Here is a 23,200-nt window from a genome sequence, read left to right as displayed (position 1 = left end):
CATCACTCTCAGTTATGGTGCATATAAGGAAACTGAACTGTGAGAAGTAACTTATTCTGACAGCCTGGCAGTTGTGTCCACCTTCAAGCTAAAAGCCAGGCTCAGATTCCTTTACTGATGGTCATGAGCTTTATTCTTATTTTCCTAAGGGTTACTGGAAGCAAGGTTTGAAAAGTAACTTTTTTTTTTTTTTTAAAGCAACATTTATTAAGATTTCCAGCTTTCCCAGTGACTGTTACATAGGTGGACCCACTACAGCTACAATTATTTTCCGAACACAGCCTCCTTAGAACAACGTCAGACTTCAGGAGCATCTTCTTTTCTTACCTCTGAGTGCTTAAAGATGAAAGTACTCAGATGTTTGGTTAAATACGGTGGGTTAAAAACAGACCTGACCACAAGTTTCTCATTTTGCAGGCCGAATAGAAAAAAAGCAAAATCCTTTTACATGTCTGCCTAGCACGGTGCCTGCTCAACATTTAATCATGTGTGGAGAGTGCTTTCTTTTTCTGCCATCCAGGAGGAGGCTATAAAGAACACAGCCTGGGACTTGGAAGCAGCAGGCACACTGCACCAGATCTAAGATAATGGTTTGGAGCAATCTTCAGACAGGAAATTATTCCTGTTTGGCAGGAAATTTGCCTTGTGCTCTCTTACTGTGACAGGACCAGACAAAGCTGGAGAGACGAAAAGCTGCATTTTCTCTGCCATTTATTTGGAAATACATAAGCAGATTTGCTTTGCGCAGCCACTCTCTCTCTGCAGCCTCAGCAGTGTTTATGGATGGACCAACTGCCTCCAGTTCTCACTGAAAATGTTAACTCTGATGATTCCCTTAAATCCTCCTCACTCAACTGCTCTTCATGGACTGACACATTATGTTTGTAGTGTCAGCCTTCATCTCTCATACAGTAAACTGTACTGTATTCCCTGGCGCTTTCACAGCTTAGTGTTACAATGTGGTAATGAAAAATACATAGTAAGCTACTATAAGATCTGAAATTTGCTGCTGAATCCATCTATCCAGCAATTTGGAGAAAAACTATCACAATTTATATAATTTACAGCACATTTGTATTTTAGGAGATGCAATTCATTAACTTGAAATATTTATTATTAGTTACCTAGTCTCAGCTAATTACTAGAATCCCTCTTTACTTAATGTAGGTAGTTGGGCATTTATTTAATAGGTACCTCCAAAGACCTACTTTCCTGCTTCCAGATGATGTGGTTTAGGATTACAAGACTTGCTAGTGAGCTCTGACAGCTCTGCACCATGAGTGTAGGCTTCCTTAAGCAACATCTGGGCAGGAAGAGTATGGGTTAGCCTGGAGTTGAGACTGCAAGGGAGCAAAAAGACCACCATTCTATGCAGACAGACTGTCAGCATAGAGTCCTGGGAGAGGACACACTTTGAGGGTGTTTATTTGCTTACAGCTGGATTCTTATTACCCATCTTTCTGCTTCCCAGCCTCCTCACATTTAGCAGCTGGAGTATTTACATTTGTAGGAATTGTCAGCTCCTGCTTACACGCAGAGATAATGATATCCTGAAATGCTACATTTTGCTGCTTCTGTTATTGCTGGGCTGCTTGACTTGTGTTTGACTATTTGTGATGAAATCTTACCTCCTTTGTGGATTAGCTGATTAAAAATGCATTAGAAGTTGTGACAATGAATAAAAATAATAAAGACACTGAAAGGTATTATTTATTTAATAGATGCTCTCTTAAACTTCATTATTCTTTACTGGTCACACTTTTGCTCTGTCTGCTAAGCTTGGTGACATCCTTCTGTTCGTATAAATCATTGTGTAAGTTCCTATCAGCATGTATCAGCAGTAAATAACATTAACATCTGCAAACAAGAATGAAAAGGCTGCTGGTTTATCTGAAAGCAGAGCCTGAGGGAGGGGCTGGCAAGCTGACACAGCCACACTAAAAGTAAATCAAGGAGGTTTAATGCAAGTGTAAATCCTTTGGCAGACAATGAAGTAGGAAATACACTTTTCCTAATACACACTGGGCAAATCCTTGCAAGCAAATGGCTGATAACTCAGAGTAATCTCAGTGAACTCAAAAGCCTCAAAATAAAGTAAGCAAGCCAAATACTGCCTCTGAGGCTCCAGGAGTCCCTGCTACATTATAAACCCTGGACAGAAAAGATCCATTCAAATAGGAAACAGATTAGAAATTCCAGTTTCCAGATGAAGATGACACAGATTGTGAGTTTGCAGGCAGCTTCTCAGTGAGAACTGGGGCAATTTCAGGACAGTTGTTCCCATAAATATATCCCAGCACCATCTTGTGAGCACCAGCAGTCCCACAGTGCTCCCCCCTGCTTGGCTGCAGGGCAGGAATGTATGGGGAAGGTCTTCTGATAAAAGAATCAAACTTGTAATGAGGGCACTCTCATCACTGGAAGCAACTAAGTGACTACTTTTCATTAGACATCTAAGAATTACAGCTACACTAAGCAACATCTCCTCTCAAAATGATAATGAAAGCCAATAAAGCAACAACAATAATGATGATGAAAACAGAGTTTGATAGTTTGAGTGGCCACTTCTTGGAAAGAAGTTACAATTTGGAAAATAATTCTTGTTACAAGCAGGGTAGGTAGATAAAAGAAAGCCCAATGCTTAGACTGCTAAACTGAAGTCTTATTCTAAAATATGGATGAAAACATAACTGTTAGCAAGTTATTGTGTTATTATTACAATGCAATAAAATATGGAAAAAGTATGTTTCTTCACTGCAATTTACATATGATCAGTTGTTCACTGACGTTGTGATGCAATTTTGTGTGTTTTCAGTAAATTCTCCTTAATCTCAGCATGTGAAAATCTACACAGTGTGAAAATGACACACTGAAATTTCCTTAAGCTGTCAGTCAGCAGTTCACTGTGCATGTATGCTACCATCTTTTGCAAACTGTTTACGTGTTGGTCTCTCTCTGATGCAGCCTCCATGGTCCTACCTAGATCAATGCATTACTTTGGGGATCACATGAAATCCCCACATCCCTTTTAATTTTATTTTTCCAATAAATGGAAATGATGCCTTGTTAATTTAGTATAATAGCTCAAATCCTACCCCTCAGGCTCTTAATCATTGTAATTGCTTCCTAGGTTTTTTTTCATCCCTAGCAATTTCCTTGCTATGAAGGTTCCTGGCCAGCCCCTTCCTGCTCTGAGTTTTCTATACCAGAGAATGGAGTAACAGACAGCAGCTGGCAGGCACTGATAGTCCCACCAGCCACCAGGGTGTGTGCTCACACACAAACTAGAGGCATGCATACCCACCCATACTACTTCCCAGGGAAAATTTCATTGCTTTAGTGTGATCTGGAGTCAGAGTGTTGCTGCCTGCCCCATTATGGCTGAAGAAGCAGAGAGCAGAAACAGTCTCTTTTTGCCTACGAGGTAAAATGAAAGGGAGAATGGCTCAGAGTCCCAAACCTTGCATTTTGAGCACAACAGAGAGGTACAATCAGCACTGAAGATGCAAGGCAACTCATAAGAGAGCTGAAAAGAGCAATCAGGTTGCACTCTGAGACACAAATTGGTCTGCTGAAGGATGCAGTCATGTGTGTCTGGAGGCACCCAGCTTCTCTGCTCTCCACTGGAGGAACATCTGCAGGACTTATCTACAACAGAGCAGTAGAACGTAAGAAGCCACAATATGAAACAGACACACACAGAACATGCACAAATACGTGAAGCCAGAAATGGAAAGACAGATGTCTATGTACAAAATATTGTCCTTTTGGAGTCCCTGGAGAAGTCCTGTCATCCCATCTGATGTTCTAAGAGGCCGTTAATGGCCACTGAAGTGCTGTTGGAGCATATGAAAGTCCCCTTCAAAATCTGCAGCTCATAAACGTTTGAGGACATGACTATAAATGAGTCAGCGCAGAACACCCACACCTGCCTCCTAGAAGCAGATGGATAGATACAGAATTAACTATAGTTTATCCTACATTAAAAGCCTGATTAAATCCTAGAACCCTAGTCTTCACCTATCAAGGTCAAGTTGTACCAGGAGAGATATGTATCAGTTGCTTCTAGGAGAGATATGGGCTATAAGCAAACAATTCCAGACATCCTAACGTTGCTCAGACAGCTTTAAAGACCAGTCTGTGATCAGAAGTACAGGGAGAAGACAGCGTGTAGCTCCTTGCTTCAGACTCACCACTGCAGCATTGCAGCAATGATCCAGAGGAGTAGGACACAGGAAATGGAACTGGACAAGGGGCCAGGATTCTCCTTCACCAGACTGAGAAGTGTGCTTGCATGGCTGGTAAATGCTGGGGGACAACTGGATCCCTTACGTAATACCAGTCTCTGGCTTGAACAAATCCTAAACAAAGAAGACTTCTTTGCTTTCATGTTATCTCCTATATGTTTAAGAGAAATGTTTGGGGAGTACTTTACTGTCTTTCAGTTCTGTGATAGTTTCTTTTCAAGTCAGAGCACTTACATTCTGTTTGCTTCTTAATCAAATGACAAATCACTTAAATGGAAGTAGTTTGTGAACACTCACCGTAACACACCAGAACTGAAACAATCAAGTGATTAATAAAAAGCAGACAGTATTTGGACCATATTTCAAAATCATTCATTCCTCAATTTCTACTGCTCCCTAGCTTTATCCTATACCAGGACACTTGCAAACAGCACAGTGAGGACTCCCAGGCATCTGAGTTCATTCTTATTCCAAGAACAAAGGAGTAAAAAAAAAGGTTAAAATCTACTAACATTTGATGGCTGCTGGCAAATCAAAAGTACTGTATTTTTCAGCATTACTGATGCGATTGATCAGATGAAAGTGGCATATCTGAGAAAGAAGCAAAGCCTGTTCATGGTATATTTAACACTTTACCTTTTGTTTCTTCTTGGTTATGAGGCATGACGAAGATAAGGCTTGCGAGAACATTCCATCACCCACTCACAATTCACATGCTACTGCCAGCACAGTTTAATTAGTTTTGCCTATATATATTCTTTTTTAGATTGCATTCAGTAAGATCACAATTACCTGACTTAAATTCTTCACGTTGGCTTTTGTGTGATTTTTTCCTTCACATAATTCTTCAGAGATTGTTTTGTTCTTTTTCCATCTTCTTGATCTCTTTTCTAAATCATACTGAACTTCTTCAGTCTCACTGCTATCTGAATACTCCAAGCTGGTTGCCTGTGGGTTGAAATTTACATCCAGTTCTCCATGGAAATGTTTTTTTTCCATTCTGGGCACATCACTTTGAGTTCTGCTTTGTAACCAGAGAAGTTTGCTAGGTCCTTTAGCTTCCTGGGAAGAGTTTACCGACGATGTTTCAGAATCAGAGAACAGCGTCTCTGTGTTGGTGTATAACCCAGAGGAAGGTGAGGTGACTGCCTGGTACTGATCATTGCCATAAACCCATTCAGAATCATACTGGGAATTGGTACAATAGAAGTCATCTGGTAATTGCCGAGGTCTCCGCCGCAGCTTGTTCAAGGCCACATTCCAGTCGTAATCATCCTCACTGTCTGAGCCCATCTCGTCATATGCAGACACAACGCTGGATTCATTCTCCAAAGCTTCAAATACTTGACTCTTTGGTTTGGCGAGCATTCGAGGGCGAGGCAAAGAGATATTCTGCAAAGCTACCCAGTTTCCATCAGTGCTTTGTAAAACGGGAGGCGGATCTATGAAAATGAAAGAATAACAAACTTTTCAAATATCATACATTATCACAGTGTGAAGAGCTCTTGATGCCTGCTTGCAATTATCTGGCCACAGATTGGAGCTTTCAACAAAACCAATTGTCAAATGCACGTGTTTCTGCTACCGTGAATTCTCTCATGTTCTGAGCTATGCTGCTGCATTTCTGAGCAGAAGTCACCACTTAAAGCCATGGTGATGACAACTTGAAATATGAGAGTGCTTAAACCAAGACTTTTCTTTTTTTTCTCCCCTGAAATAAATATTATGAAAGGACAAAGGAACACCAGTACACAGACATCTATAAATCCCATATTTTGCATAAGTTTTTGATTCTGTGTGCAGTTTTGGCACCCCATCTTGAAAAAAAAAGATAGAAAAAGGATGGAGAAGAGTAACAAAGTGTGAGCAGCCAGATTCTGAAAGGGCTTCCTTATAAGGAACAATCAAGCCAGAGCTCTGTGTTCTGGAGGAGACAGAGGATACATGTTGGAAGAGATGGGGGAATCTCCTTCAGCCTAATCACTACAGGACATAAAGTAAAACTAGAGAAATCTAGTTTTGAGATCAACAAAATAAAATAATAATAATAATAATAAAGGGATGCAATAGGCAACAGACCTGCCTAAAGGTGTTAGGGATGCCTGAAATGAATCTGTAATAAAATGGAGATGGCTATGGACACGGAAGAGAAGTCCACTGAAAGTTACTAAATACAGTAAAAGACTTCCAGCTGACGTACACTCTGTATTATAGTCGCTGATATAGGAAGAAGACAAAATATCAAGCATGAGAATCATTCTCACAAATGAGGAGCTTTCTTATGTTTTTCAGCAATGCTCACTAATTTCAGCACAGGACCTTCTTGAGAGAAAGAAGACCACCTTTCCTTAAAAAACCTCACTTCTTTCAAACAAAGCAATCAGCTTTGGGAGACACAAAAGAAGTTGAATTCAGTTGTGCCATATTACTCAAAAGTAATGCAATGGATTCCCATATCATTATGTTTTTTTTTCCTCTCCCAAACCACATCCCTTGATTTTGTTTAGCAACTACACATAAGAATCATCCTCAGTTATCTGAAGGAGAGGATAATGATTGATTACATCTTAGAGGGTAAGTGGGATGGAAAGGCAACCCATTGAGAAATTTACATTCAAAAAACTTCAAGGCATACGAAATGGGTCTTTCCAATTTTCCAAACCAAAGTCACTAATTTGAAAGAATGGATTTTGCTCACAGTTCTTAGGGTGCACATTATAATTTATCCAAGAGAAAATTAAAACAGATTTTAAGAAGTCTCATTAGAAAACTATTGCAAAAAGGGAAAAAAGTGCCAAGTCAGCATTCGTCTCTTGAGTCATCATTTAAACCAGTCTAATCAAAATGAATTGTGAACTGCTTTTTGGCTACGTGACTACAAAAGCCCACTAATGTTACTGCTTCAAACTCTTGGCTAAGATTTCTTGCATTTTCTGCAGCCTAATACAAGTTATTTACTACTCATGGGTAAGATCTTATTTACACATATTAGCACACTCAGCTATTTAATATAAGCTCTGCAGGCAGCTCAATTTCATCACAGATATGGTTCTTAAATGAAAGAAACAGAGCAAATCTTCTGAATAGAGCACCTGAAAGGAAATTGGGTCAATCTGCCATTCTGCTCTGGTTATGCAACTGTTAAGTACTAAATTGCTGAACAGTTGAATTCAATGGGATCGAAGTGAGTTCTTAAGTACATAATTAACTGCTTTACTGAAAATAGGCCTCCAACTAAAATGCCCAGGAAAGCAACGTTTCCGACAGGAGCCTGAAGGAGGAACAGTTCACAAATAAAGGCTACTTAGCTAAGTCACATTTTAATACTACTTTATTACCACTCAATTTTCAGGTAGAGGACACTATTCATGCTGTCTAATTTTCAGCCTCCCAACCTCTCTATTGGCATTACAGAAACACAAATGGAATTGATGGGAAGTCCCACCAGGGATTGCTGCAGGGATCAGACAGATGCAGCAAGAGAAGACACAAGAATGAGCAGCTCCTGTGTCCTCGAGGAACAACAGCAAGAGGTAGGTCAGCTCTGCTGCTGTGTCCCTTGGAGCCTGGGCTGCTGCTAAAATGAGCAGTTCACTATCTCCCATTGTGCCAACATGATCATTAGTGTGACTGTGAGGATGAAAACTAAGCTGCTCTTTTGTGCAGCATTTACCTGACATGGCCTCACGAACAGTAAGGCCAGAGCAAGAGAGGCAGAGGAAACTGGCACCCCAACAGCAGAAGCCACATTCTTCAGTGACAGACTGTACTTATGTCACCTTGAAGCAAGCAGGGAACTGCACTCTAACCCATGGTGCTAACTTATGATGCTGCTCCACTTATTTTTCACATTCACATCCAGTCTACACAGAGAGGGCGTTTAATCTAGGGCAACTGCTTGTTCTCACCCCATACAGCTTCATCAAACCTGCAGAGCTGCACAGGTGAATTCATCAGGGTAGAAAATAAATGTGTGAGGGGAATCTTAAACTTGAATTATTTCACTGTTTGGTTCACTATGTAGCCTCACAAACGTTAACCTGTGCAACAGAAGGGAGGCTACAGGCACCTGCAAACTCCTTTCACTGGAGGACAAATATCTAAGCAAAAAAAACAACACAACCCTTAGGCTCCTGTATCTTAAAAGCTCTGAAACACATCCAAGTTAGATGCCTAATGCTTTGTAATACTCCAAAATCAACTTCCCAAAGGCCCAAATTTTGAATCTGTTATTGGAAAAAAACAATGGTAGGATAAGTGATACAGTCCAATGCAATCACGACACACTCAGCATTACCAGACAGACATACAGACGTAGACATTTTCATATGTGACTTCTGCAAGCACAGATGCTAGCAAAAATTTCCTAGATGAGGCCCTTGCTTTCTGTCTTATTTATTCCACACAGTGGACGCCTACCTGTGCAGCCTACTCTGTAGAGAACCTGCTTTAGCAGAGGGGGTTGGACTCGATCATCTCTAGAGGTCCCTTTCAACCCCTGTGATTATGTGATTTTGTGTGTGTGATAGAAGTGAAAAACAAGTGACAAGGTAAACAACTTGACCACAAGTATGTCAAGCATGTACTAATGTGAGAGTTCCAACAAAAGAGGAAGAGAAAGTGCTCTGTAAGTGACCTTTAGGCTCATCAAGGGTTATTAACATATTAAAAAACACATCTACCAATATGGAAAAAAGATGGACATGAGACAGCAGCTACCTTTTCCTAAACAAGGGAAACCTTCTAGCTCCATAATATGCTTCTCCAGTAAAGATGAAACAGAACAACCAATTAGAAACTGTCGAAGGAAATAGTTTTGTAAACTATTTTGTAAGTTATATGTTAGCAACCATCCTTCTAGCTGGGGATGTGCTTGCTTTGCAAAGGATCACCTAGCACCTGATTCTGCAAAGAAACAAAACAGAGACCTTAGTGTGTATTCTGACTCAGTGGGCTTACTGGCAAGGTGCATTGGGTGTGAACGTAACCCCTATTACAGATAGCAAGGGAATGAAAACTGAAAAAAAAGAATCATATTCGTACTAGAAATATTTACTTGTTTCATTTAGCCTGTCCACACTTTTCCAGCTGGGTAATGCAGAGAGTTTGCGTTCCTTCTGCTTCTTGAATTGTCCTTTCTGCTGCCTCCAAAGAGCCTCAGTCACAGATGATGCAGGGTCCAGTCCTTTGCTGGGCGTATCTTCACTAGCCAGGGAGAATGCTGACTGAGACCTCTGTGGGAATAAAAATCAAAGAGTGTAATTTAATAACAGAAATATTTAGTTATCAAACTCTTTTCTGTAATTAGCGTGAACATGCTGTTACTCAAGGAAGTGTGGGGCCTGTGAGCATCCAGAAATGGAATTTAATGTGTTCAAAAGAATTGCTTCAGTGCTAGGTTGCTTACCCATGTGTCTTTCTGATGTTATGCAAGGAGGCAGGGAGTTGTTTGTACTACCAGGGGCCAGATGGAAGGAGCAATTAAGGTGTAGCTGTTCTGAATGTGCTTGGTGTGGACTGATATCTACCAGTTCCAATTCAAGCTAGCTAGAAAGAGATCCCATTGTGGTGAGACATGATGATCTATTGTTGGCTCAACAGGCCATCTGTTGTAACAATATTCAGAAGTTAAAAATTAAAAAGAAAATGCAAACAAACAGCCTGTTCCCCAGAAATAGATCTGCAACTCAACTGATTTTAATGCCAAATTCTTTTGTTTGTTAGGATATTGCACAATATGCTGGGCAGTTTCGTGCAATCGACAAAACTGACAATTACACACCTATCTTTTTGCAGAAAGGTCACATTTCAAGTCAAGATGAGCTAACATATGACTGTGATTGGCTAATGAGCCCTGACTGTGACTGAGGAGAAAAGGTCTTCCTTTGGATCCACACAGAAACATCAGACATTTTAGCCTTGATTTAGCTGTTGGGATCAGCTACACAAGTCATATTTAAAATAGGCCAGATTGTCAAAAAATGGAGAAAACTGGCAGTGCCCTGCTGATTTCAAGGGAATTCAGTCTCATATTACATGTGTAACTCTAGAAACACAGTTACAGCAGCTCAAATCATGTTTTAACATCTGTTTGACACTATTTTGATACTGAACAATTTTATTTCTTTACTTAGTGGCTTTGCTTTTGATGGCACTATGCGTTCAGGCACTTTGAATGGCAGAAGTGATCACTTTTTAGAATGACAACTAGCTTCAGAAATTTTTATCACTCCAAAACTCTGCCTAGGCGTTCATTACAGAGTTTTTAGATTGTCTGTATGTTAGGGTTTCATTAAAAAATTAGGGTTCATTCATTAGGGTTTCATTCAATTGCTCGGCTACTTTACAGAGGCCAACCTGGCAGTCTGAAAGATTTGTACATTTTAACTGATGTTCACTTTACTAATAATTGATTAAATCTGTTAAAGAGCCAGCCTTTTCCTACATCAGAGCTCTCTTTTGCACTTGTTGTAGATGAGGAAAAGGATAACTTGTCTTTAAGATACTTCCAAGTCCCTTCAATTCCCAATTAAACATAAACACTGCTGGGAGTCCTTGCTGCTGTGGGAGCAATGTTTAAATGGCTGTACTGGCTGTGCTTCCTCCCATCTGAAGTGCTCCTGTGTGTGACCTGTGGGACCATGCCAGAAGATTTAATTAACTGTAAATCTTCCCATTAACTACAAAACTTCACATTTTTACTGTTATTTAGGACCAGTTCTTGTCTGCCATATACTCTGATATTTCTGTGTTAAAGCTGCCACGTATTGCGAATAGCATGTAGTTGTGGCTGTCTCCATTTGCCTGGTACCAAGAATATTCCCTTAAGGAGAACATGGCAAACAAAGGGATGCTGAGGAACCCACAAGAAGTAGTATCCTACGGTCTCTATTTTCCCTTATTACTTAAAGAACTGAATCATAAGGAGGAGAAAAAAATAATCAGGAAAACTTAAGTAGTCTGCTTAATGATAACCTGGCCTTAGATAATGAAAGCAACATGCTTTTCTTTATTTATGTATAATCCGTAGGCTTGACAACTTCAACTAGTGTTTTGTTTAAATGGCAGCTTCTCGCCTGCCTACTCACCATTTCATAAACATCCCAGTAAGGTTGCATCATGGCAGTGGCAGTGTTTGCACTTAGCTCTCAGCTAACTTGAGATCTGCTAACAGCTTTGCTGCGATAACACAGAACCTGGCATGGGTTGCAAATCTCAGGGAAGGAGCTCAGCAAATCCTGCCTGAAGACCTCTTCCTCTGCAGCACTGCTGCAAGCAGTACCCTGTGCAACCTAAAGCCAACTCGAGTGCATGTACAGCATGAGGCAGATACATCCTTCAGACAGACTGGAAGATACGCAATGCCATGAAGGATTTTAAAGAGGAGAGGGCTATCTTAAGAGCCTGATTGACAAACAGCACTGAAAGACAGGGAGGCACGCTGTTCAATGTGCTGTATCAGCCCAGTACCTCAAACACATTGGGAATGTGTTACTGAAGACAAATTGATTCTTTTATGTTGTGTCCTGAAGCCTTTGGGTCAGGCCAGATGGAAACTGTCCACAGCCTCTGTCAACTTTCTGTGGGCAGCACAGAATCAGTAATATGCTGAATCTACTGCTAATGCCAGGCTAGGATGGCTTGACTGCACCTCTGTATTCACACTGTAAAAGGGTGAAATGATGCTTCTGTAGAGGGCTGTTGAACTAGCACACTACATTACTACTTTTACAGCTGTTTAGTTGTTTCATCTGGACAGACCAAGAAATGGCATTGCTCTAATAAGCTCCAATTAAGTTGTAAATAAAAGGATTGGGCCATTTCTTGCTCTGAAAGCTGGTTTTAGTTAAGGCTGGAAGAACACACAGTGGAATTGTTTTATTCAGACACATGTAAGTGCAAGTGTAAATATTCTCCCCTAAGAGAACGGCTGGTACAACCACAGGTAGTCCTAATTACTATAAAAAAAGGAATGCCAATACTCAAGCCTGGTGCAGGAATACAAAGAAGTACATCCTGACATGAGAACAAATCAGTGCACAGTGGCATAGATATGCTCATTTTTTTCAAAGCACAAAAGCAAGCACTGCCTGTAAATCCATCACTAATTAATTGCTGTCCTGACTGGTGACTGTATTTGAAGAGAAAATGATTCACGACCTCCTTTTGTTTCTTTTGCAATTAAAAGTAGAGACAAACCTCATCTAAGGTGAGGCTGCACAGCAAAAGCTCTAACCTCGGTAGGCACATCAACCAGCTGGCACAGGTAACTCAGCAGATGTACAACTATGGGGGTTCTGTGTGGGCTACCAGTCCCATATGTGCCTGCTGACTGCACTGCCACATGAGGGAACAGGACTGGAAGCTTACCTGGTACTCCATATAGCTGTGTGTAGAGGCAGAGGGGAGACTGAGGGAAGGTCAGATGCACTGACTGGCCCTTGGGTCAATTGGCATTGGAAAAAGGGGCATGTGTTGACTGAGTGGAGGAGTCATGGCCCTGCATCTTTACCAATTGCCTACAAACCTGAACAGCAATTAGATCTCATGACTGACAAACCAATCCACTGCATTTGCCACAAGAATCCAAATAACGCAACGGCCTAAATATGACTTTCAAAAGGAGACAGAAGTGTAGGAGCTTTGATTTATAAATACAAGAAAGGTCAGATCAGGAGGACCGTTCTTGACCAGCTAAAGCTACTGGCACCTTTTCTAACCAGAGGTTCTGTTTTGTCAGAAAGTGATAACTTGTCAGTCAAGCGTGAATTACAAGGCTGTCCTGTCCTGGACTGTTTGCAGTCAGACATTGAAATACTTTAACTGTTCATTTCTGCAATAAATTTAAAGATCGGCAGATGGCACTGCAACCATGCAGGTCATTTGCTGTGCTCCCCATACATGCTGCTCCCTCTGAGGTCTGTGCTGCATATTGAATTGCTGCATAGTACATCACAGCATGCAAAATACAGTTACAGCATTCCCAACGTTTCAGTTAGATGAGTGCCCACCGAATCCTGCCTACTGGCACCTGCTGTGAGATGTTTGTTTCCAAAAGAGGTCCCAAACACTGTATTACTCTCTTTCCCCCACCTATTCAGGCAATTTCTGCTGCATAGTAATGAAGTCTTAATGAAGAAAACTTAGCCTTCATCTTGTTCTGGCATAGTACTAAAAGCACTCTGCTTTCAATGTATAGTCTTGTGTAGGCAATATGATTTCTGAAGATTAAAGAAAGATAGGATAAAAATTAATCACATAAAAAGTCTATTATTACATAAACATTCCATCACCTGGACATCTATAACAATTTATAAGATCATGCTTTGGAACACTAAATAAGTAAAACCAGAGTAATTAACCTTAAGGAAGAACAATTTTTTATAAAAACACACTTGCAAATATTGAATCTAAAGTTGATAAACTATGGATTGTTTACCTTGAATAACTGCCATGAATGTATATATACTATTTAGAGAGAGAATATGCAGATTTTGCTCTGCATTCTTTCTCAAAAGATGAAATGGTGTAATTAATGGGCAATTCCTCTTGCTTCTAAACAGAAGCCAGAGTAGTATCATAAAATAGGACCCAAAAGCAACTAACTGAAGTTTACGAAGAATATTCTGGATCATGCATGTTTTTCCCCTCACTTCTCTTCCATTTTACTCTATTCCTTTGGTCTATTTTAAGTAGCAAAATTCTAATTTATCTACACTTATCTGGTACAGATAAAAAACTCTCTTAAACCTGTGGTGCCATAAGGGTAAGGCAGCTGCAGGACCTCCATGGCACTGGAACCTCACCACTGGGCTTGGACCTGGGGGCAGCTGCTGAGTTGAGCTTTGAAGACCACCTTGTTTATTCAGTGATGCAGCCTGAAATTGCCAGCACAAACACAGATGACTTAGATGCCTCTCTCCGTGCCTGCAAATTTTACAGCTATGCCTGTTAGCAGCAAAAAACCCTCACTCGCTTCTCATCTGCGCTCTATAAATACAATCAGTGCACAGACAGAACCAGCAGGTCCCACCCACCTGAACAAGCACTGTAGCAGTCCCTAAACATCAACAGATACTGCATCCTTTGGTATGAAAACTCCCACACCAGGAAGGAGACGAGATGAGCCTGAGAACGGTGCCACTCTGCCACAGCATATTTATCCCTGGAAGTGATTTTTCCCTCTGCTCAAATGTATGCAGTCCAGACATTTAGCAGTGGGTGTGAAATACCAAGGGCTTCAAGCATCTGTTCCTTAGTTAATCTTGTATGTGGGAAAGGATCTGTTAGCAACCCTAGGGCTTCTGAAAAGGGGCAAGAATAGGCAGATGAAAGGGAGATCTTCTCACTCAACTGGTTAGGGTATCATCCCATCCTGAAACACCACCTTGAGTAGCAGCATGTGCCCCAGCTACTTGGGCAAATTCTTGAAAAACAGACTGGAAAAAAGCTAAGAGAACTGCTCCCTGTCCTGCCAAAACCTCAGAGCATCCATTCCTGTAGGGATGTCCAGGCCAACTTCCAGTACCACAGGTGCAGCCTGGCTGCTCTTCTGCTGGGTTTGCCATGCTGCCACTGGCTGCTCAGCCAGCCATTCCCCTCAACATGTCTGGTCCTTTAAAGAGACTTCAAAGGTGTGCTCAGTCCATCAGCAGTATCAACTGCACAGCTGTGAAAGAACACATAGAGCCACGTCTGGGTGTACGTTTTTTTATGGTTCAGCTTGGATTATCTGACCCTGAGGATCTGGAGACTGCAATGGAGAGCAACAGGAGATTATTCCCCAACAAGCCCATTGAAGCTGAGCATGCAAAAAGCTCTACACAGCACCACACAGAAGTATAATCCACAGTGTTTGATATACCTTTTTTTTTTTTCCCCAAACAATAACAAAGCTCTGAAATTGAAAATGCTATTGCTTTTAATGCAGAGGATTTTAAGCTAGTAATAAGGAATATTTAAATATTGGTTCCAGCAAATGAGTATAAACATCCTTCTATTGTACTAAAGTGGTTAACAATTTAGGAAGATGCTAGGAACACAGAAGAGCTAGTTCAATCAATAGCATGGATGTACGTGAGCACATCTATAGAAGTTTCTGGTACATCAACTATTACAGACTTACACCCACTCAACCTTTCATGTCCCATTCTGACCTTTGTCTGTGAAGTCGTGCTCAGAAGAGCACTCACCCATCACAGAAGATCACAGCATGTCTGACTCAAACAGCTCCTCAACAGAGAAATCTTTAGCGTTCCATGTTTGTTTGCTTCTCTCTGTGATAATACACACCAATTTCAACTAAAAATAAAGTAAACGTCAGGCAGCCTCTCTCTCTGAGCATCACAAATTTTAAATCAGATGTTAAGGCTTTTTGTGTTAGGATAACAACTTTAAAACAAAGCAAAGCTGAAAGAACCATACACGATCTATGTTCTTCAGAAAATAACAGTGCAGAACAACCATCTTTCTCTATCCCCTCTTCTATTTCCTTTCATGCCTTAAAACCTATCTTGGCTTGCTGGCAGTAATTCAGCTGAATTTAGGCCTGCATGGGCTTGATCATATATCTAGAATCCAAAGCTGTCTTTTTGGATGTTTGTCAAGTGCACAAAGAGTACTACACAGCCAAGAATGAGTAATCTTCTGCTAGAGCTGCATCTCAAACAAATTCAAACTACACAACTTAAAAAGGACAGTGCTGCCATGTTGAGCTTTGCACTGATTATTTAGCTACCTGAAGTCTTAAAAGGTGATAATGACTGCTGAGATAGTACTGCAAAAGCAGCTGTAGCCTATCCTTCCATTGCAGTGGAAGAGAGGAAATTAACCAGATTACTGTGCCCAGGGATGCGTTGATCTGAAATGCATGAAGTGTCAAATGGTCAGCTAGCCCCTGATCAGTTTTCCAATGAGACTTCAGTGTTACACTTGAAAAGCCAGTAGATGGCAGCAGGATTCATAACCTGCAAAACACTTGAAACATGGATCTGCTCAAAATAGAAGTGAATTTTAAAAGACCCATTATTTCTAGTGCACTTTTCCACTTCAGAGTTTATTGTTCTTTCCCATTCTGTGATAGGTTGTGTAAAGAAACTGGCTTCTCTTATAAGGAAGCAAGTAAATAACCCACCGGATCCAGCATAAAAGCATGCATGCCTTATTGGAAGTAGGTCCAGGCAACATGTTCTGTGCAACTTTCTGATCCCAGCTGACGCATAAAAGCTGAAAGATCCATCGATGACATGATATACTAATGAGCCATAAATATGTTTTTTTCTGACACAAAGTTGCTGAGAGGTAAGAACTGGTGCTGGCATAAACTTCCTACAGCATTACACCTCCCTCATCTGAAGTGGCTCTCCTGCTGCAGCACATGACTGCTGAACAGAGCTCCTCCTTGTAAAGATGTTCTTCAAATATTTGTTTGGGACAAACCTACAAAGGCACAGAACACCTGCAAAATCTGCAGGGATTTCCAAAGCAGTGTTGAACCTCAGGCTTTAAAGCATTCAAAGAACAGAAAAGAAAAAAAAACACAACAACAACTCATAGTACACTGCGGACCTTATAATTAGCTTAACCAGTAAATTTCCACTTCCCCTGAGGGGCATCATAATGTGTATTTAATGAAATCCTCCTTTTCCCTATATCCCTAGCTGTTTTAAATACTATAAATTATGGATGAGCTTCTGTTTATATATGCAATCTTTTAGCTGTAAAGTAAAGACCACTAATACAGCACTTAAAGCACACCAGGATGCCTGCACTCCATCAGTGTTTAAATGGGATGCAATATGCCAACTGGTCGTTTGCTCTCACTGGCAGTGATGTATGGGGCAGAAGGGGACTGCAGGAGCATGGAATCATCCATCCATCACATTAGGCTCCTCCTATCCCAGCACTGAACAGCCTCTGCTTGATAATGAGAAACAGATGGTGCCATCTATCTCTTTTTATGAGATGGAGAAATAAAATAGTCAGCTGTGCTAAAAAAAATATATGTTTGTAGGACAGACAAGGGATCTTGAAGAAATCAAAGAGGTAAAAAAGGAAAAGACAGTATTTTTAGCTACTGCCATACCATAATACTGCAGTTAAACAATCAATAATATATCTCAGGGAGATATGAGGTGGGAAAGGCTCATTACAAAGGAGATCAATAGATTTCCTTCTAATCAAGTAGGTCTCGTGCAGCCAGTCTGTTGGCTTCCACAGTGCACATGTACAAAGAGATAACAAATGTTATGGGCATTTCCAATCTGGTGATTTTGGATGCCCACTGGAATTTTCTGGATGATGTGGATGAGATGAGCTCCATGTAAGTAGCTGTGATTAGAAAAAACCTGCTCAGCAAGTGTAACCCCGCTATTATATTTGGGATCACTACAGCTTCCCTGTGCTGTTAACAAGCTTCTGGTAATACAGTGCACTGCAGTAATAAATACAGGTTTCTAATGGCCAGTGTTATGGCACCCAACTGCCTTAAGTACCAAGGTTGTTAGCTTTATTATGCTAGCTAAACCACGCGTGTTATGTTCTACACAGAAGATAAATACAAATATCTGCTTTAAGATAAATCTCTACTTCAAACGTATGAAGTTCTAATTGCTTTCATGTTTGAGATCATTACTTTCCTGCCCTCTGCACATTCATATTTCTGTTAATAATTTCTTCTTCCCTTACATTTAATCTATCTTGTTTCTGCTTACTTCAAGGACTAAGTTGTTTCTTTGCTTTGTAACAAGGACCAAACTCTACTTAAGTAATTGGTACAGGGAAACAGGAGTGTATACACAACTCCAGCCTCTGTAACAGCATACTTAAAACGCTTTCTTTTTTCCTTCCCTTAGGCTTGTTGTGGCTAATATCTGCTCAAATTATGATAGCATTCACATACAGCTCAATGACAGGATGTATACAGGAAAACTGAGGGTTTGCATTATTTTGGTGAACATCAGTGCCAACAGTTAGGAAAGCTTCACTTACTGCAGTGGAGCTCATAAGGATTTGCTGTCACAAATTTGGACAAGAGTTCTAAAATCCTCCTGGGAGGGTGTAAGGAACTTTTCATGGAATGTACATCTGGTCATAGGACCTAACTGCCAACTTCTCTAGAATCCAGGCTTTCATTTTGGAAAGATGAAGTACTGCAATACTTTTGTCAGAATAGACAGCTTTCTCAAATGATAAACAGAGGAGAAATTAATGCAATTCAGCCCTCTAAATCTGCTGTGTATACCTAGCATTTATAGGTGGATGAAGCAATATGAATGGAAAGCAAGCTCAGGTAAAAGCATTCAGGGTTGTTCTACCATTGCTGCTGAATATGAGGCAGGTAGTAACCGCTCTAAATTTGCTCTGCACAAGTTGTCCTTCAGTACACTTTCCAGCAGACCTTTTGCTAGAGTGAATGTGACTGTATTTCTGCTATCCTAGTAGGCTAACATAACAGCCTAGGAGCTGCAGAGCAAATCGCTTAAACATGCCCACTCTGATTTGTGATAGCTCGGTAAACAGCAGCAGCTTAAAGGCACTGCTCCTCCAATTTGGAAGTAGATGGGGGGATACTCTCATTTATATCTCTGCAATTCTGGCCCACAGTCTTATATTCTGGGGTAAATCTATTTTCACTGGCAGCGTAAGCTGGCAAACTAAGCTGGAGATAAGGCTCTGCTGTGGGGGAGCAGCATGCATGAGCACAGCAGCAGGATATTCAGGAGCAGCAGCTTAAACCACTCTATCAAAATTTACTGGAACTCATCTGTCACTGCCTTCACTCTCCAGTTGTGAAACAGCGTATTCAAGCCTATGACTTATTTTCACTTCTTTTCCCTAGCTGCTCTTCTTAAAATGTTACTAATGCAGCTTGTCAGATTTTCTCCAGCTTTATAAGCAGGAACTAAAGGCACTGTAGTGAGAAATAAGTGAGAGGAAGAGGAAATACTCTTTACTATAAGGCATAAATGATGCAGTAAAGTTGTTTTTACTATTTTTCTTTTTTTTTTTTTTTTTTTTTTTTTTTTTTTTTTTTTTTTTTTTTCTGGTAGTGACTGTTTTCCTTAAGATGCCTAAGGAACAAAATATAATTTATAGAAATCTAGCATGGTAGACGACATAAGATGCAGCAAAAATCCAAATAAAACCTAAGTGAACATAAAATGTTTAAGGAATAAACACTGAGGCATGGTATCTTGTTAGCATTCAAATCAAGCAGCAAGACCACTTTTGGAATGAATAGTTTTCTCTAACGCACTCACCAATGCAGCACAATGTCTGTGATGTACTTCCCTAACCCACGATGTCCTATGAAAAGTATAAACTGAGTGATGCACCTGTCAACACACAGATTTAATGCTTGTTCTTTGTAAGTCTATATGCATCATTCCAGGCAGGAAGCATACTCATCCAGGATTTCAATACGGCAGCTTCGTGCAGCAGAAAACATCAGTATTTTCTCTTAGTCACTCACCCATAATGTGTATGACCCCCTGCGACTCCCAGGAAAGGTCAGCATGCTCTGATCTGAAACAGCAACAGATGCCAGGCCACTGCTTCTGGATGGCGGCCATTCGAAGTCAGCCTCAGCCTGCTCAGTTTTGCCTTTCTGCTTCTTTATAATCTGTAAGGTTGGGGGAGTGGGGTGGGAGGGCAGGATATGGAAGGAGGAGGAAAAAAAAAAGGTACTTTTTTTTTTTTTTGTGGAGAACACGACATGAACTCTTTCTCAAGACAAACTCTCTAGAAAACAGTTTCCCTTTGCTTTTTTTTCCAGCTCACACAAGGATGACAAGCTGCACATACACTTCTCATCTAAAGTCAGACTGCATGCAAGCACACAAGCTTCAGTACAATAAATCATAATCAATGCCTAGAGGAACATCAGAAGTGAATTAAATAAACGTGGAAACCTGATCCTACCCTAACACTTAAAGCATCAGCAGCATCTAATGTCAGGTATTTTTTCTCAGATAATAACATTTGCAAAGTCACATAAAATAGTAGACATGAGGGGGATTTCAAAGGCTCCTATGACATCTAGAAACATTTCTACTTAAAACAAAGAGGTTTTAGCTGTCTAGACACTATTTTTGTTCTTGCAAATATGTACTGTCTTGAGAGAGAGAAGATCATATAAACTACTTTCCCCCTACACTGACAGATTATTTCCTGCTGTGCTTCATTTCCATACATTTCCCAACTCCAGTTTAAAATATCTACAGAATATTATCCTACAAAAGATCTTGCTAGGCTGCTTTTAACAAATGTGATAGCAATTCAAGCTTAACTAATATAGGCCCTGGACTGTCAAAGATCTAGTAAGGAGACCTGATCTTCTAAGATCCCTATTAAAAAATAAGGAAGATTATTTTCCATTGAGCTGCTGCTCTTCTAGCTCTACTTGACAGTCCTGTAAACACATGTTCCTGTTCTAGTCATTCATATATTGTTGAATGCTGCACCTCATATACAAATGTGGTAATGAGGTTAGCTCATAGGGAGGGAGATTGACCCTCCATTGAGGCTCATTCTTTAATCACTAAAGCTAAGAATCAGTTTGTTCATGTTTGTCTTGCCTTGCTCCAGACTGTCCAGGCAGTTTCAAGGGCTATTTGTTTCAAACCAGCCTTCCATTTTGGTGCTGTATTAGTTTCACCTGCTGCTTTGCAGGCAGAAGACAAAGCTTCCCAGAAAAAGCCAAACAAATCAGACGAGTTCTGTGATTTTTTTGTCTCTCTAATATTACTGTTAATATTTGTATCATAATGATTCTGTGTTTTGTAGATGCAGAGTTCAGTACAGTTGGTATAGTCAAGTACCTATTTCTTTAAAGGGGAAAATTTTGTGCATTTTGACAAATAGATTTTAAGTTTGAGCAAGTAGGGTTCTCCTCTTCCCTGTTAGTATGTCACAGACCGAAGGGATTGTACCTTTCAGCTCTGAGTGTGTAGGCCAATCACTTTAGGCACTAAATTAATCTTATCTGTACATTAATGTCTCTGTCAGATACAGTTGGTTAAGCCTTGATTGTGATAGCTGAGGTTGCAACTTCTCATTTATTGTGTACTTCCTATATTGATGTCATACTGTTTTCTGCTAGAGCCCAAGCTCACTAGATTAAAGTATTATGTTTTGGTTATTAAATAAGCTAAAATAAAAAAAAGTAAAAAATGCTTGCCATACCTTCTGCACAATGGTTGTGGCCAGCTCTTCTATGAGATCCTCCTTGTGTTCTTGCAAGTAACAAGCCTCGTTCTGTTTGTCCTGCATGAAAACAGATATCTGTAGTTGCCAATAAATACCTGTAGACTTCCCACATAAATTGTATAGATCAGAAAATGGGTAATATGTCCTGTTGGCACTGTGGGAAGAGATTGCAGGTACTTACATCACGTCACTTTCTGAAACGCAACATACATCTTGAATACAAATTCATAAAACTCATACTCAACACTGTAGGCTATACATGAATCACTACTCTTTTTTCATTGTTTCTTTTATATCTACTTTTTTTAGTACCACTACCCAAATTAAAATAATATAATTGTTCCGTTTAAATTAACAGACTGTATTAGAAGATGTTACCAGGCTGTCACTGTAGGTCTCTGCCTTAGAAATAGCTTCTTCCACTGCTTCCTCAGCAACACGTAAGGCCACAGCAAGGGTATCCATCATGCTGTGTCCTGGGTGAAAAATAAATTGAAATCATCATGTTCATTATTTATGTTTTGCATGACAGAATGCAAAATTTAGACCCATGTTCTAGACATATCTTCAAATCCTATTTTGTTCATGACTAAATTTATTTCCTCAACCCAAAATCTTGCATAGCAGAATAAACACCTTAAGAGAGAGAGAGCAATTTTTTTCCACCAACTTCCATGTAACTTCTTAAATTCAAATATTAAATACCATAAACCATGGTATTTCAGTAACTAGGGATGAAATCATAGGGGGAAAATCCGTAAGCTTTCTATAAGCACTAAGAGGATATAAGAAAAAAAAAAGAAAAAAACATCAACATAAGAAAAGAAGTAGAAGAGAAACAGCAAATACTGAATGTTAAGAAAATCATGCCAGAATAAGCGTGTAATATCTTGAATACGAAGCATGAAATCTCAGCATGGCACACATGAACACAAAGGATTTTTAGTATATTTCTAAACGTTCTGGTTAAAAGATCTGTGGACAAGACTCCTCAGCACTCTAGGCCATTTGTCCAGTAATTCAAAGTGTAAGGGCTATGTTTTAATCAAACAAGTCTTTAGCAGTATACCTTCTGTCTGCCTGTAGAATGTAGAATCACTGCCACAAATGCTTCCATCATTTTCAAAGCTTCCTTCAAAACAACCTCCTTCTGCTCAAAAAAGACAGCACCACACATTAGTACAAGAAATACCCATTCACAGCAGAGGCATTGTTAGATGAGGATATTCTCTTGAGGTACAGTGGCAACACACACAAAGAGGGATAACTGGAAAATTCCTCTTACCTTTTTATATAAAACATGATTGCAGCAATTTTTTGCACAAAATATGACTCCTTTTTAAATGAAAAATTATTTGTACAGTAAAAGAGAGAGAGGAAGAAGCTACTAGAATATAAAACTTACATGGTAGAAGTTAAGCGCTTGGAATTTGCTTTTAATATGACATGGGGTTGAAATAGATTCTACTTTAAAGGGCAATGCTGTATAAATAAGACAAAAGCAGATATCTGTGCTAGGATTTATCTTCAAGTGGAACAAAAGGTTTACCTAACAGTCACATGGAGGAAAGTTAGCCATGACATTTAGACTCAAAGATAGAGCACATGCCACTGCATCTTGTCACTGAACTGTTCACTGTCCCACTCAGGGACAAATCCAATGACAGTGTGGCTTAAGGAAAGAGTCTATATCACAGGAAAGTTCTGAAGGATCCTTCCCTTCTGTTTTAAGCCCTACTTTCATC

General features: G+C 40.0%; 1 protein-coding gene across 6 annotated transcripts in view; it reads right to left on the bottom strand.

The window, feature by feature from the left end:
- MYRIP (myosin VIIA and Rab interacting protein) overlaps positions 1–23,200 on the bottom strand; it is a 202,347-nt gene that overhangs the window by 21,793 nt on the left and 157,354 nt on the right. For 5 of the 6 annotated variants that reach the window (XM_090142402.1, XM_090142405.1, XM_090142403.1 and 2 more), the window contains 6 exons: positions 22,525–22,608; positions 21,834–21,931; positions 21,432–21,512; positions 19,720–19,869; positions 9,304–9,481; positions 5,040–5,689 (listed from right to left, as the gene is read on the bottom strand). In XM_090142402.1, coding sequence (XP_089998528.1) covers positions 5,040–5,689; positions 9,304–9,481; positions 19,720–19,869; positions 21,432–21,512; positions 21,834–21,931; positions 22,525–22,608 — 1,241 coding nt within the window. The remainder of the gene's footprint in view (positions 1–5,039; positions 5,690–9,303; positions 9,482–19,719; positions 19,870–21,431; positions 21,513–21,833; positions 21,932–22,524; positions 22,609–23,200) is intronic. The other variant, XM_090142404.1, reaches the window with a different exon arrangement.

Source organism: Phasianus colchicus, chromosome 6 (genome assembly GCF_987193195.1).
Source record: "Phasianus colchicus chromosome 6, bPhaCol1.hap1.1, whole genome shotgun sequence".
Classification (NCBI taxonomy): Eukaryota; Metazoa; Chordata; class Aves; order Galliformes; family Phasianidae; genus Phasianus; species Phasianus colchicus.
The sequence above is the reverse complement of the archived record's forward strand: the minus strand, read 5'-3'. Positions and strand labels throughout refer to the sequence as shown.